This window comes from Heterocephalus glaber, unplaced genomic scaffold (genome assembly GCF_053883595.1).
Source record: "Heterocephalus glaber isolate CG9 unplaced genomic scaffold, H.glaber_assembly_v1.0 deba00001613, whole genome shotgun sequence".
Lineage (NCBI taxonomy): Eukaryota > Metazoa > Chordata > Mammalia > Rodentia > Bathyergidae > Heterocephalus > Heterocephalus glaber.
This window is the reverse complement of record NW_028258384.1, coordinates 12,654,808-12,669,695: the sequence shown is the minus strand read 5'-3', so window position 1 is coordinate 12,669,695 and position 14,888 is coordinate 12,654,808. Positions and strand designations below refer to the sequence as shown.

Sequence of the window (14,888 nt, the reverse complement as noted above, 5' to 3'; positions counted from 1 at the left end):
CCTGTGTTTCATATTCTGACTTACCTCTGAGCTATATTCTTTAAAAACTGGTTTGAATTTAATCCTCAGGTGCTTAAAAAAATTCTCATTTTCCTGTACAATATTTCCTGACATCAGTGTGGGCTCCCTGATCATAAACTTTGGTCCCTTGTAAGAAAATTGCCACATGTGCCTTTCTAAATCCTTAAGTCCATGTTCTAACATTGATCCCTTTTCTCCTTCAGAGTCTTATTGGTGTAATTTATTACAAGAGATCTCTGTTATGATTTACCTAAAATATGTGATGACACCCACTATGGAAAGTTCTAACTAGTCTTTAGTTATAAAGCTAAAACTATAAAAAAGGTTGTTATTATATTTCAACACAGCCAATACACCTAAGGGTATGTTGTGATTTAAAAGTAATTGTTTTATATGTCCTATATGTTTTCTTGTTTGCTTGTATTCCTGGTAATCTGTTCAACTGGTTAAAATATTGATAGCTGCTTCATTAAAGACTTTTGAGCTCATATTAATTTCCTTTTTAATTTTGTTGTTATCTTCTGTCTCTTCTGAGATTTTCCATTAAAAAGTTACATAGGTTTTGGGGGGTAGCCAAACTCACTTAAAACATTAAAGTGTTAAAAATCTTGTAGGCCCTAGTCTTACATGAGGCTTACAGGTTAAAAAAAAAAAAAAATGGTTAGATAACATAAAGGTCATAGTCGTATATGATTGGGTTAGTATGTGTATTTCTATGTGTAAATTTCAGGTATGTATTCTATTTTAGTTACAGATAAACACTCATGATATTAGCCCAAATGCTAATTGTTCACATGGCTTAACAATAAGCTAGTTTAAATAGATTGGTATTATGGCTTGTGTCCAGATGTTTTTCTAAAGCCTCATGTAGTCATAGGTGGGGCTTTTTTAGAGGTGGCTAGATCTAGAGTGTGTGATAGTGAGATCAATTCATGGTATAATGCCAAGATAAAGACAACTAGGATTAAGGGTCTGAGTGCTACCCACCCTAGTTAGCCTAGATAAGATACAAAAAAATAAAAAGCTGTGATCAAGCCTTGTTGCTTTGCTACCTTCTGCCCATCATAAACTGTTTCTTTTCTGTGATGCCTGTCTGCTGTGACACCCTTCTTTTGGGCCAGCCAGTTATAAACTAAGGGGTCTACAAAATGTGAGCTAAATAAGCCTTTCTTACCTTAACTTGTAGATGTTGGACATTTTGTCTCAAAAATGAGAAAAGTAACTAAGACAGAATTTGGTAACCGGAGTGTGTTTGTTGCTGTGACTATACCTGACCAGGAACCTTTGGGACTAGCTTGTGGGAAGTTTGAAAATGTTTGGGGATACCAGCTAAAAAAGATCTGGAACATCTTAGCCTATACTTGATGGGAGATTCTGGTCACAGCTCAAAAGACCAAAAGGCTGATAGAAATCCTGCAGGTAAAGACCAGGCTCAGGAAGTTTCTGCTGGGGAGGACTCCATTGGCTACTGGACTCCAACCAATATGTGTTATACCTTGGCAGAAAGTTTGTCTGCATTTTACTCATCTCCAGAGACTTTGCCTGAGACTAAGATTAAGGGTGCCATACTAATTAATCTGGCAGAAGAAGTTTCAAGACAGTCTAATGTTGAGGCAGTCGGTGGCATGGCTACTGTTGGGGGCAGCCAGACTTGTGTTAAGAATAAAGAGCAAAGAGCCCAGCAAAATGATTTAAAACATTGTAAATCCCCTCCCCCTGCCAAAAAAAAAGTATCAGTAAAACTGTGGACTGTGCCAGGTGTGGTGGCAGATCCCAGCATTTGGGAGGCTGAGGCAGGAGGATTGCCTCGATTTTGTGGCCAGCCTGGGCTACATAGTGAGCTCAGGGCCAGGCTAAACTACAAAGCAAGACACTGTCTCAAACAAACAAGCAAGCAAACAAACAAAGAAACAAACCTACCTGTGGACTGCAAAGATGGAACAGAAGAGATCTTGATTGCTGTGGAAAAAAGAAACAAACAAAAATTAAAAAGATGGCCTGAGGACATCACACCAAACAGGAGGACTCCAGCCTTTGCAGCCTCAAAATTGCAAAAGTAAAAGACTGCTTTGAGAAGAGAGCTCTAGAGCACCATGTTCCAGAATAGTAGGAGCCTAGAAAAGTTGTTCCTCAAGATTTAGGCACTTAACCCCTAAAGCCAAGAGAAAAAGAAGCCTGGCTACTGCTCCAGCTGGCAGCACAACTTGGGATCATCCATGTGGTGCTGGTTTTAGGTGTATGCAGAAAGCAAGAGTTATGAGATCATAAAGGATTCCACCCAGATTTCAGAAGAAGGCCTGGGAGGCCAGGCAGTGGGCCTCTGAGAGGGCAGTGTATGAAGCTGTGATTGTAAAGCCTAAGGTGTAGAGACCCCAAAAGTTTAGAAAAGCCAAGAATGTAGATCATCTGAGGAAAGCTGCAAGGAGGGAGCAAAACCAGTCTAAGAGAGAAGCCAAGAGAGCTACAGTCACTGGCAGTGCCACAGGGACAGAGCCAACCAAGTCCTTTGGAGTTCACATCTTGCCACAGATTGCCATGGATGCTAGACGTAAAACTACAAGTCTTAATTTTTGCCCAGCTGGATTTTAGACTTGCTTTGGTCCCATTCCTTTATGTCCCCCTATTTGTAATTTTTAGAATAAAAACGTGTATCTTGTGCCATTAAATATTAAAAGTGTTTAACTTTCTTTTTATTTATACAGGGGCTTGCAGCTGAGTTTGCCTTAAATCTCAAAAGAGACTTTAGACTTACATTTTTTAACAATGCTAAAAATGTTAAGACTTTGGCCACTCTTAGAGATAGACTAAATGCCTTTTACATGAAGGGGTGTACATGAATCTTTGGGGTGCCAGGGAAATCTTAAAGCTTATGTCTAGATATCCCCCCAAAGCCTCATGCAGTCATAGCTGTGGCTTTTTCAGAGGTGGCTAAATATAGAGTATGTGATGCTGGGATTAATTCATGGTACAAGGACATTGGGATTAAGGGTGTGACTGCTGCCCACCCTAAATACCCTAGATGAAATATAAAAAATAAAAAGAGCTGTGGTCGGTCCTTGTAGCTTTGGTACCTTCTGCTTACCATGAACTATTTCTCCTGTGATTCCTGTCTGCTGTGCTACCCTGCCTTTGAGCCAGGTAATTATAGACTAAAACCTCTACAAACTGTGAGCTAAATAAATCTTCCCTCCCTTAACTTACCAATGTTAGATATTTTGTCTCAACAACAACGACAAAAATAACTAAGACAGTTGGTAAGATAAAGGTAAAGATATCTTTAAAGTTGGTGATATAATTTCATTCAGGTTGTTAGCCATTGAGACAATATCTAAAAAATTGGTCTTATAAATACAATGTCTGTTGTTTTCTGTGTACTATAACTTGAATGTTTTGCCTTGATTGAAGATAATATAATAGCTTAAGAGTGCTAACTGCTATATTTTGGCTCCCATGAGTCATCTAAAGTAATTGTTAAGGTAAACCAATAAATGGGAGCCTCTAGGGCTTGGGGATCTGCCACACAAAACTCCCCACTGTGACTAGAAAAGCAGCTGCCTAAACCAATTTGCTTCAGTTTTTTTCCGCTCATAGGTGACTTCTCCTATTTTCTCCAGTCTTACTGTGGTACATTGCAAGATACATTATTAAATTGCTATGATATATAGTCAAGTTGGCTATAATTAAGATGGTAAAATTTTTCTATGTCTGAAAACGACAAGGTTTTTTGTACTCTTAGTTATATATGTATATATATGTATATATATATAGAGAGAGAGAGAGAGCCAAGATAGTTTCTTATATTTTCCGTTATTAGAGTTTTGTGATTTAAGTTACTGAATTTTAAAGGTTAAAGAGTATTGAAATGTTAACCTGTAAAATGTTTTCAATAATCAGTTTCTGATTACTTAAATAACTACTATCTTAGTTTATGGCACATTGTACAAATCTCTGAGACTAGAGACATATATACATCTATAAAGAAAGTAGGCTATGAGTCTAAGCTTTGAAGTTATTTACAGAGTTAAGACTACATAAATTTAATACATATAAATAATACTGTTATACAACATACATTATATGTAGACATATAAAATAATCAAAATTTTCAACATCTCTTTAAATTTTGTCATTTAAAATTTGATCTCCATCTATTGGTTTTGATTAAATGTTCTGTTGTACAAATAAGATACATTTTCATAATGGGTATTAAGACTATGATCAGTAGCACTGTTTCCTAAAATTGTAAAAGGTCTAAAGATGTCCTTTAATTCTTTTCAGTATCATTACACCCTATAAACCTGTCAATGGCTCCTTAAATTTAGCACTTGAATAAAAAAAAAAAAAATCCCTCACTGCTGGCCCCCAGCAACATCAGCAACAAAAAAGCTACATCAAGACTTTTGCCCATCTTCCCTAATGACAGGGTGTGTAGTAAAGTGTAATGGAATGTTAAAGAGTGTAATAGGATTGGTTAGCCTGTAAGTAGACACTCAGTAAAAGGGCAGTTTAAGGTGTAGGCTAAATTAAAAAAAAAAAATAGTGCACACTCTGAGTTAAGGGCTAATTAAAGTCCTACAGCTAAACACAGGAAGGGTAAAAGTTTAAATAAAAATGGATAAGGATTCCTCTTTCCCTGGAAAAGGTTCTTTGGCAAAATATGCTCCTCCCTAGTTGACAGCTCCTCCCTTCAAAAAATACAGAATAACCTGTTTCTTTTGAACTTGCCCAGCTATAAAACTAATTTTCTTTAAACTCTAAAACCCACAGAGCCACCTGTTTAAAACAAGTTTCTGGGTGCTGCTTATCTATATAAGATCAAAACAAAGGGAGTACAAGTGCCATTCCACTTTCAAAATTCCCTCCTTGGATAAATATCTAGGAGCTATCTGCCTACTTGTTTCCGGTAAACACTCCTGACACCCTCCTTTTGTCTGTGATTTTATTCTTTGACTTAGTGAGACAATAAATTCAGGTTAGTACAAAATTAACTGTTTTACCTTGCATGTGCATTTTTTTTTTTAGTTTCTTTACTCTTGTCCTTCTCCTAGTTTAGTTTTCATTTCTGAGATGATTTTAAAAATTATTTCTTTTAAAGCCATTTCCCTCCTTTTAAATACTGCATTTCTCCAATCTCTTTACTTTTGAGCTTTTGTAATTCTGATTTACTATGTTCCCCCAGAGTTTCTGCTGTTTTCTTAATTTCTTTTAGCTAATATTAACATACTTAAGTTAATGTTTTCATCTAATTTGCGTGCATGTCTTTCTGGCATGCTTTCCTTGTCTTTTGGAATGTTATGTTGCTCAGTTTTCTCCTGTTTTTAAAATAGACCTTTAATGAAATTCAAACAGGATCCTTTTGTGTTGTGGATCTTCGTGTTTTTAATACTGACTATTGGCTAGGATAGCTTTTCTTGCTTCATTATTTTAGGTCTTTCTCTTTTTTTTTTTTTTCCAGGAAATAATTAAATATGTAATCTGAAATTTGAGAACTGGTGTCTTGTGTGCACTGTTTTTGTGTGGGTTCTTGAAGGAGACTCTACAGCTGCTCCCTTTACAGTGTTTCCAAAATTCTATTATGTTTTTATTCAAGTCTTTTGTCCAGAATAGAAGCCAGTTTAAGGTTGTTGAACTAGCAATGCCATTCACCTTTTGGAAACTTAAAACCATTCAATAACTTACTCCAAGCCCTTTATTTTATCTAATAAAGATATCCATATAGGAGCTGAATTGAAGAGAGGGTAAGTGATTTTCCTGATGTCACACGTTATTTCATATAAACTGGAAAATAAGAAGCCATTCCTCCTGACTTTCATTTTACTTCTGTGAATACTGAAGCAGTGTTCTTGTTATTACTTATTCCTAGGAGCTTACATTATACTGGAGTTTTTAAAATTAAGAGAAAATTTGCATTAAAATTTTAATGAAATGTATTTTTCTCAAATTCTAAACAATTCATAGATACAATACTTTCATGAGGAAGAAGTCCATCGATTTCAAATTGCTGCATTTTTAAATAAGTTTGGTAAATTGTGAGAAACCAAAGTTAATTAAAATAATTATTAATAAAAAGGTATTTTTATCCGTTCTTAATTCTCTATGCTACTTTCCTCATAGTTTATTTTTTCTGGATAAGGTAGCCACTGAAACGTAGAGTTATGATATAAACTTTGTAAGATTTAAGGTAGGAGTCAAAAAAACTACTTGAATCAGAGTTGAAATTTAGTTTCTGCCTAATTTTGTGATGTCATGTTTTTTAGTGGCTGCAACATGAGTGAAGCATGCAGTTGCAACTTTGTATTAGTTGCTAGTCAATTCTGTACTAAATGTTATTTATATTTTGTTTAGGGCATGAAGGCTCTACATGGGATTGTTGAAGTAGCAAAATAAAGTGTCTCTCTAAAAGCTTTTTGTATTCACAAGTTTTTTTTTTCTTCTCAGTATTTTTTTTTCCTAAAAAAGAAATTATTCTCTATAAAAGCAGTCATAGTAAATTATCTGGTTCTATGTAATTTTCTTTCCATTCTGATCTTCACTAGTTATAAATAACACATTAAATGACTTTCAAGGTAGAAAGCAGGAATCCATTTTGAAATGTTCTATAAAATAGTGATTTATGGTTTTCTATGATGTGGGCTATAGCACTTGGGTTTGTCAGGTCATCAAAGTCCTGTCAGTGGAATCTGTTATTTATAGTTTGATATGCTGGGAATGGTGTAAATGCTTTATGTTTATCTTATATAAGATAAGATAAGAATGGTGTAAGGGAATCAATTTCAGACAGTAATACAATTTCAAGAATATGTCATAGAGAATTAATTTAAGTATTATAGTGATAAAGGATGAGGTTTAACATTAACAATTTGGATTAAAGGGGGAGTTTGAAAAATGAATGAAAAATTGTCTCATTTCTATAAAATATTGTAGGTAAGATTCTTGAAAGTGTTAATTTCCTACCATTTTTCTTTGATTTTAGTCTACTTCTTTCATTTGATAATGAAACATCTTTATTTTACCAGACAGGTTTTAGAAAATAATGAAAGCTGGGACCATACATAATGGTATTCTTGTGATATATTTTATTTGTAGTTGCCAGGTTTATCACAAAACCTCAACAGGGAAGGGTGTGATGAACCAAACCTCAGTTTCTTCTATCACACCTCTTATGAAATGCTATTTTCATACCTTATATTTACCTTCTTAATAAAATGACTTGACTGTCAGTGTTGCCGATTGTGCATCAGAATTACAGTTTCATGGACTGCTATGGCAGAGAAAGTTCTTTGGTATAGCCTTTCTAATTTAATAATAATGTTCAATATGAAAAGCTTAAATGATAGCCAGTAGTTGATGAGCTTTTATAGTATGTATATTATAAAGACTTTAAAAATGATTTTAAATTATTACATTTTTGAATATACCTAATTGGTAAACAAGTGATAGCCTTTATTTCTTTCAAATATCTGAACTTATTGAAGGAGTAGGATGTGGAAGGAAGAGAACTAGTATTTATCAAATGTCAGTGACCTACCAGGAAGCATTTTATAAGGTGTTTCATATCATTATGGACCGTCCTTCCTTAAATGGGGATAAAGAAGTATATTATTAGCCCCATTTAACAGCTGAAAATATACTTGTATATATGTGCTCACACATTTTATACAGTGTTTCCCATTGAATGCTGTGTGGGATTTCACCTTCATCTAGGTTATCTATTTCTAGCTCATGTCTGGCTTTTCCTCGAGGGAGGAATTGTATAATTCATTATAAGGATATTTATATTTCATATAAATGCCATATAGGGATGTTTTGTGAATTTGAGTAATGATTCAGATGTTAACTTTTTTAAGTTATTAAAAGAAGTTTTGTATTTAATCAAAGGTTCAAATGTTATTAAAGTTGAGCTTATAAATACTAGTTTAAACAAAGCAAGCAGTCATTTTATTAAATTGTCAAAAGACAATTGTGTTACTTTTTCCTAAATAGGAAGTTTTTTAAAAACTTAAGCCTTCAGTTTTATGCAAGCTTATTTTCTGTGCTGTGATGTGAGGTTGTTTTATTTTTTTCTGAAACATTGATTTTACTATGCTGTTATGGTTAAAATCCTTTTTAAGACTTCACTTCTTAAATGTTCAAGTTCAAACTCCACAATTTGGTTTTAACCATTCTTTTATTTTTAAAATTTTGTTGTATTGTAGTAAGAACATTTAACATGAAATTTACCCTCTTAATTTTCAAGTGTACAATACAGTGGTCACTATAGCTACAGTATTGTACAACAGATCTCTAGATCTTATACATCTTGCATAACTGATACTTATGCCCCTTGATTAACAACTTTCTATTTCTTTTTCCTGAAAACCCGTGACAACCACCATTCTACTGTCCATATATTTATCTATTTTAGGTACCTTATATAGGTAGAATCATGCAATATTTGTCATTCTGTGCCCTGTTTTATGTTTGTTGCAGCAATATTCATAGTAGTTAAGATGTGAGAACAACTTAAATGTCCATTAACAGAAGAATGGGTAAAGAAAATCTGGCATACCCATATAATGGAATGTTACTTGGTAATTAACGAAAAGTAATGAAATACTATGATGCAACATAAATGACCCTTGCAAACATTATGCTAAGTGAAGTAGGTGGATGTACTCTTTTTTTTTTTAAAGCCTCACCTTCTGGTCTCCTTAACTTTACTCTTTGCCTTAAGAATGCTCCCTTGCATTTTTCCTTTTCTTTCTACATTCTTAAATTTAGGTTGTTGGAGATCCTGAAAGACCTAGCTGTTTCTCTTTTGTTCTCTGGAGCTTTGCAGTACTTCTGTCTGTGGTGGGAGTGTTTTCTTGCATTGTTTTCCTATAACAGGTTGAAATATACTAATTATTTTAATTTCTAAATTTTGTTCTTTAGACTGGGATCTGTTAGGCTAGGATAATTTACTTGATCTTTTTTTTTTTTCTCACTGCCTATAGCAGTCTGCTCTGTTCTGCCTTCCCTCTCCCCTTCCTCCCTTTTTCTCTTTTTCCATTTGTTTTCTTTAGCATGTAGTTATAGGGAATCTGTGCTTTCCATGCTCAAAGAACTGTTTATTGAATGAATGGGAAGAAATATGTAATCTTGGCCAGAAAGACATTGCTAACTGCATTGTTTGTTCTTTTAATCACGAAGATTATAAGCCCTTTCTGTTTAACATTGGAATAACCTATTTGTTTCACAAACCTGTAGGGGTGTCTGGATGAAAGTATTGGAGAAAAACACAAATGATAGTCCTTTTGGTTTTATATAACTTGGACTCAAGTATTGTAATCCATTCTTGGCTTTGCTTTATCAGCCGAGACCTGAATTCTGACAGAATTGATTGCAGGCATGGAAGTATCCACATACATATCTGTCTATCCAAAATAACAGCTATTTGGGGCCAAATAGAAGAGAGTAATATTATTGACTGCTATTGAAATTGGTGTTTGCAGTAGTGTTAGATAAAAGTATAGTGCTTCTAATATATATTTTAAAGGGTAATAAAAGCAGATAGAGTTCATAAGGTAAATACCCCTACTAACAACTAAAGAATCCTATGAGGTAGATGGTAATATTCCTATTGATGGATAGAGCATCAGAGACTCAGAGAAGCCAAGTGACTTAGCTGAGGTTGTGCAAGTAGTTAACCAATAAAAGAAAGACTGAAGTCTAGGTCAGTCAATTGAAACTGCTCATTTCATTGTTTTCCTTGTACTGCCCTTAAATCCTCATTCTCAAAGCTATGTCCAAGTTGGATGTAGTGACTTACCATGGTAATTTCAGTTGGAGATACTGAATTACTTGATACATATTTAGCAACATGCTAGAATCTGTTTCCTTACATGGGTAATACTGTTTCCCAGGATTACAAAAAATAAATGATATGTGTTAAAACGTGGTGGGAAGCATAAAATCCTGTAATTTTAAGGACTATTACTAATGGTCTCATTATTATACAAAGAGCATTAATCTTTAATATACTAATTCTGCTTTCCAAATTTTTCTTTGCTGTTGTCCTTTTTTTGTTTGTTTGTTTGTTTGTTTGTTTTGGTGTGAGGGGATCTAACTCTGGACCTTGTGCTTTCGAGGCAGGCCTTGGAACCACTGAGCTAAATCCCCTGCCCTGCTGTTGTCCTTTTAACTAAGTTGCTTATCAGCTTTTAAAGTACCTAATGATTACATTATGTAATAAGGAAATTAAAGTGTGGCAAAAAGTTCAGATAATCTTAGGATAAAAGATATTAGAATAGTTCTAAGTGAAGAACTTTGTTTGCTTAACAGTGTAAAGCTTTATTCCTCCTATTTGTCTCTGCCCTAAAAATTTTCATTTTGTTTTCTTGAACTGTATACAAAGTGAATATTAGAAATTTGTGATGGCTTGTTTCCAATGATTGATATTTAATGGTTATATTCAGTACATTGCATCAGAACTTTTTTTTTTTGGAACCAAACATATACCCAGTGTTCAATCCTAGAAAAGTAGTTCTTCCCTGAAGGCAGCTAGACCTTGTGTTTAATGTGGTTTTTAACTAGAGATTATTTCACTTGCTTCCATGTGCATATTACTTTTTCTATATGAAAAAGATAATTATCTTTTCCTGAAATCCTTGATTTTTGTGTATAGTTTAAACTCTTGCCAAAACAGTAGTGCAATTTTTTTTCTACTAGGTAAAAGTACAAGAGGATCGGGATGTTGCATGGTTGTGGTAGCTCTACAGAATTGTATTAAACTCTCTATCTTATTTTTTCTTTGTTTTTTAAGACAGAGTGTTGCTTTACTGACCAAAAGCAAAGTATTATTTCTTATAAATGGCCTCCTTTTAAACTAGCTTTCATCTTTTCTTTTTTTTTTTTGAGACAGGATCTTGTTATGTAGTTCAGGGTGGCCTTGTACTCACAGTGATTCTCCAGTCTCAGCCTCTCGAGTGCTGAGATTTCAGGCACGTACCACCACACCTGACCATATTTCTTAAACCAAAAAATGCCCTTAGAGGCATTGTAGCTTTGGAGTTAGATCTGAGTTCCATTTTCCACTCTATAACTTTTTATTTTCATTTCTAGAATACATAATACAGATTCTTATCTTTCAATGCACTTGAAAACATCAGATTTATATAAACAGTACTCTTATAGTTGCTCATTTATGTTAATTTTCAGGTGAAAAAATTTAAATTTTGTCTCTTAAAACATCTACACAAAAATTTCAGTAGCAGTGGTATATGTTTAAGGAACCTCTAACAGTGTAATTAATACAAAGTGTAATTTTTTTTTTTTTTTTTTGGTACCCAGGATGGAACTCAGGTCCTTGCGCTTGCGAGGCAGAACCACTGAGCTAAATCCCAGGCCCTACAAAGTGTAATTTTGAACAAGCAAAATTCTTTTTGTTCAGTGATTCTATACAATGATAGCATGACTTGAAAATTTTATGTAAAATATATATGTACATATATATTTCTACATTCTAAATGATATAGGTATGTGTTTTTATAGGTTTGCCTGAATCCATCTTTGCAGCTGCATGTTCAAGGAGTGGCCAGAGGGTTCTGCATGTTGATTCGTAAGTCTTATGAATGGTAGCATTTAATGCTTCCTGAATACTCTATAGAAGTTTAAAATGTAATTAAACATGCATATGTATAAAAACTTAAGGTAGAAAAGAAACTGCAGTTATTTAATTTTTACCAACAATATGTGAAATATATAACATATAAGTTTTTCTATTGTATTATTTGGAATGGGGCCTGTTTCTTTTGAGAATAAACCAGATGTATCATTTTAATTTTCTCATGAGTGATTTTGATATTTAAATAATTCTCCAAGAGGCTTGGAAACTTCACATCTGCCCTTTCACTTATATATATGTATGAATATATGAAACTCAAATGTGCTCTGTATTATAGGCTTCATATTTGATTGTTGTAAAATTTAGCTAACAGGTAGGAGTATGTGGCTTTTTTTTAAGGATCATCAAAATTTAAACTTAGAAAAATCTTAACTAGAAAAAATATCCAGGATTATGTTTTCCCTTAAAAGTGATGATAAAAGGAAGTTAATGGAAGACAGAAGTGTGAAATAAAGCATAGTTTAAATCTCTATGCCCACATCACCTCCCAAAACAAACTTCTAATCTTCTACCTATGTATTTAGGGCTTCTGACCACTGTATCTTGTTACATTAATTGTTCATTGAATAAGCAAAGAAGAGAAAGAATAAATAGATTTTCTATTTTCTGTTAAATATTAAGTGACTTAATAATTTACAGAATGCCAGAAAATGAAGTATCATTAGATTTGCCATAGTTTATAATGCCTTTTCATAAATTGTCCCATTATGAATATGTAGGAATCTAAAAAGTGGCATTAATTTACATGTAACCCTAATTTTGTTTTGAAAGCTTGTTAATTTCTCAGTTATTAGATGGAATTGCTAAATTAGATTCAGGCCCACCTTTGGAATTCTCTTTCATTATGGTATGTAGAACTACTTGTATGATTGTCTCAATTCAGTCTTTATGTAATATGAATTCATATGCCAAAAAGTTTGCTACATTAAAAATCCAGGTGTGGGCCATTATTTTTAAAAGCTTTAATAAAAGTATAAGCTTAAATTTATTTCTGATGACTTTTGTTAATTTAAGCTTCATACTAAAATATTTTTTGTGAATGTCTTAAAGATAGAGTGATAGTGATATAGGGATGATATAGGGCCTCTAAATAATATAGGGGAAATATAACTCTGAACTTGTTAGATGTCTGATATGCCAAGTTTGTGTTTTTTTAAATTGAACGAATTCTAGGAATAGTGGAGATTTAAGAGTGGGAAATATTTATTGAGGAATAGACAGCTCCTGCCTGAGAGGTACAGGAGGGAGTCCGGAAAGTGAGTTGCCCACGAGCTCACTTCTCATAGAAGTTTTATAGACCAAATCATGAGATGGGTACAAAATTACAAGGTGAGCATAAAGGTGGGGCAAACTGTGGTTAACCAATAAGATTAAAAGTATAGTACCTTAGGTTATATCCATCCAATGGGGAAGCAACTCATGTAATAAATGTACATGGAGAGAACAAGGACCTTTCCTAGAAGCCATAGGTCAGGGACCTTTCCTGGAAGGGATAGGTCATGAGGTCTTGGTCTCCTACCCAAGGTGACTGATACCTATTTAGAATATCAATTATTATCCTTTATGTCTTGGGAAATATGTAGGTATATCATTTTATCTTTATCTTGAGGCCTGGCCTTCAATGAATGCTCCTCCAGCCATAGTTATAATATGTTCTTATCTTCTGCATTGACTTCTTCAAGGGCCTAGCCCTGTCTGACTGGCTATAATATTTTCATCTAACTTAACTGTCTATAATAATTGTAAAAGTTAATTTTAAATCATGGTTTATACTAGTTAACACATTAGTTTTATTACATGTGTTATGTAATTTCTACCCTAGTCAACTAAATGTAGGTGCTATTATCCAAATGTAATAAATGACATAGAGAGGTTAAGTGAGTTTTTTTTTTTTTTTGGTACCAGGGATCCAACTTGGGTCATTGCGCTTGCGCAGCAGGTGGCGAAACCACTGAGCTAAATCCCTGGCCCTGGTTAAGTGAGTTTTTGAATTTTACCTAGGTAGCTAGTACATGTCTAACTTTAGATTTAAATTTATTTTATTTTCTTATTCCAAAACCTGAAGTCTTCTCAGAATGAAGACTTATTTAAAAAAATATATAGAGTCTACTGATATGCTAAAAATAAAACTTGATTAGAAATTTAAGTTAGCTCTTGCTGTGATAACATCTACTCAATTAAGTTTTGTGTATCCTGTCACTGGGACAAAATACCTGACAGTCACAGCTTAAGGGAGAAAAAGTTTAACTTGGTTCAGAAATACAGAGTTTTCATTTCATGGTTGTCTGGCTCCAAGGCAGTAACATCAACTTGGCAGGCCAAGGGGGTGGTAAATCTTCTTACTTCATGGCCTTCTCAGTCACTTCTCTTGTTTCTGGGACACAATACCTGGCACCCACAGCTTAAAGGAGAAGTTTATTTTAGCTCACAGTTTGTAGAACTTCTTTACATAGACAGAAGCTCCAAAGCAGAATTGCATGGCTGAGGAGCAGCAGCTAAAGGCATGGCAGTCAAGAAGCAGATAGAAATCAAGGGAGGAGGGAAGGAGTTATATCTTTCCAAGCCATGCCACCAGTGACCCATCCTCTCAAACCAGGCTTCAACTGTGAATATCACGTTTAGCTCTAAACTCATCAGTGGACTAGTCCACTGAGGAGTATCATGCCCCCATGATCCAATAACCTCCCAAAAGTCCTACTTGTGAGTGCATGAGGCTTTGGGAGGACATCTAGATACAAACTGTAACATTTCACCCCTGGACCCCAAAAGTCTTATGGACATGTCTTTGTGAAAATGTATTTAATTCATCTCTAAGAGTTACCAAACTACTAACAGTTGCAGCATTGTTGAAAAGTCAAAGTCCAAAGTCTCTTTTGAGATTTAAGGCAAACTCTTTTCTTTGAGCCCCTGTAAAAGTAAAAAAGAAAGTTAAAAACTTCTAACATAAAAAGGCATAGGGTAAACATTCCCATTCCAAAAGGTAGAAGTTGGAGGATAGAAAGGAATGGATCAAAGCAAGGCAGAAATACAACAGGGAAATCATTAAGTCCTAGATCATATAAAGCAGCCAGGGAAAGTTGTAGTGAGATGAACTCCAAATGGCTTGCGAATCCCAGCCCCTATGATATTGCTGGTGGTTTTAACCGTCATGGCTTCTCTCTTGATCCAGCTTTGTACACTACTTACTGCTTGGAATATCCTCAGAGATTCCATGTTCTTGGCT

At 34.3% G+C, this 14,888-nt stretch overlaps 1 protein-coding gene across 3 annotated transcripts in view; it reads left to right on the top strand.

Moving 5' to 3' along the window:
• Chm (CHM Rab escort protein) overlaps positions 1-14,888 on the top strand; it is a 251,328-nt gene that overhangs the window by 13,899 nt on the left and 222,541 nt on the right. For all 3 annotated transcript variants that reach the window (XR_015445585.1, XM_087196648.1, XM_004868870.3), the window contains exon 2: positions 11,533-11,599. Coding sequence is in view for 2 of the 3 variants with exons in the window: in XM_087196648.1 (XP_087052774.1) it covers positions 11,533-11,599 (67 nt within the window). In the remaining variant the exon portion in view is untranslated. The remainder of the gene's footprint in view (positions 1-11,532; positions 11,600-14,888) is intronic.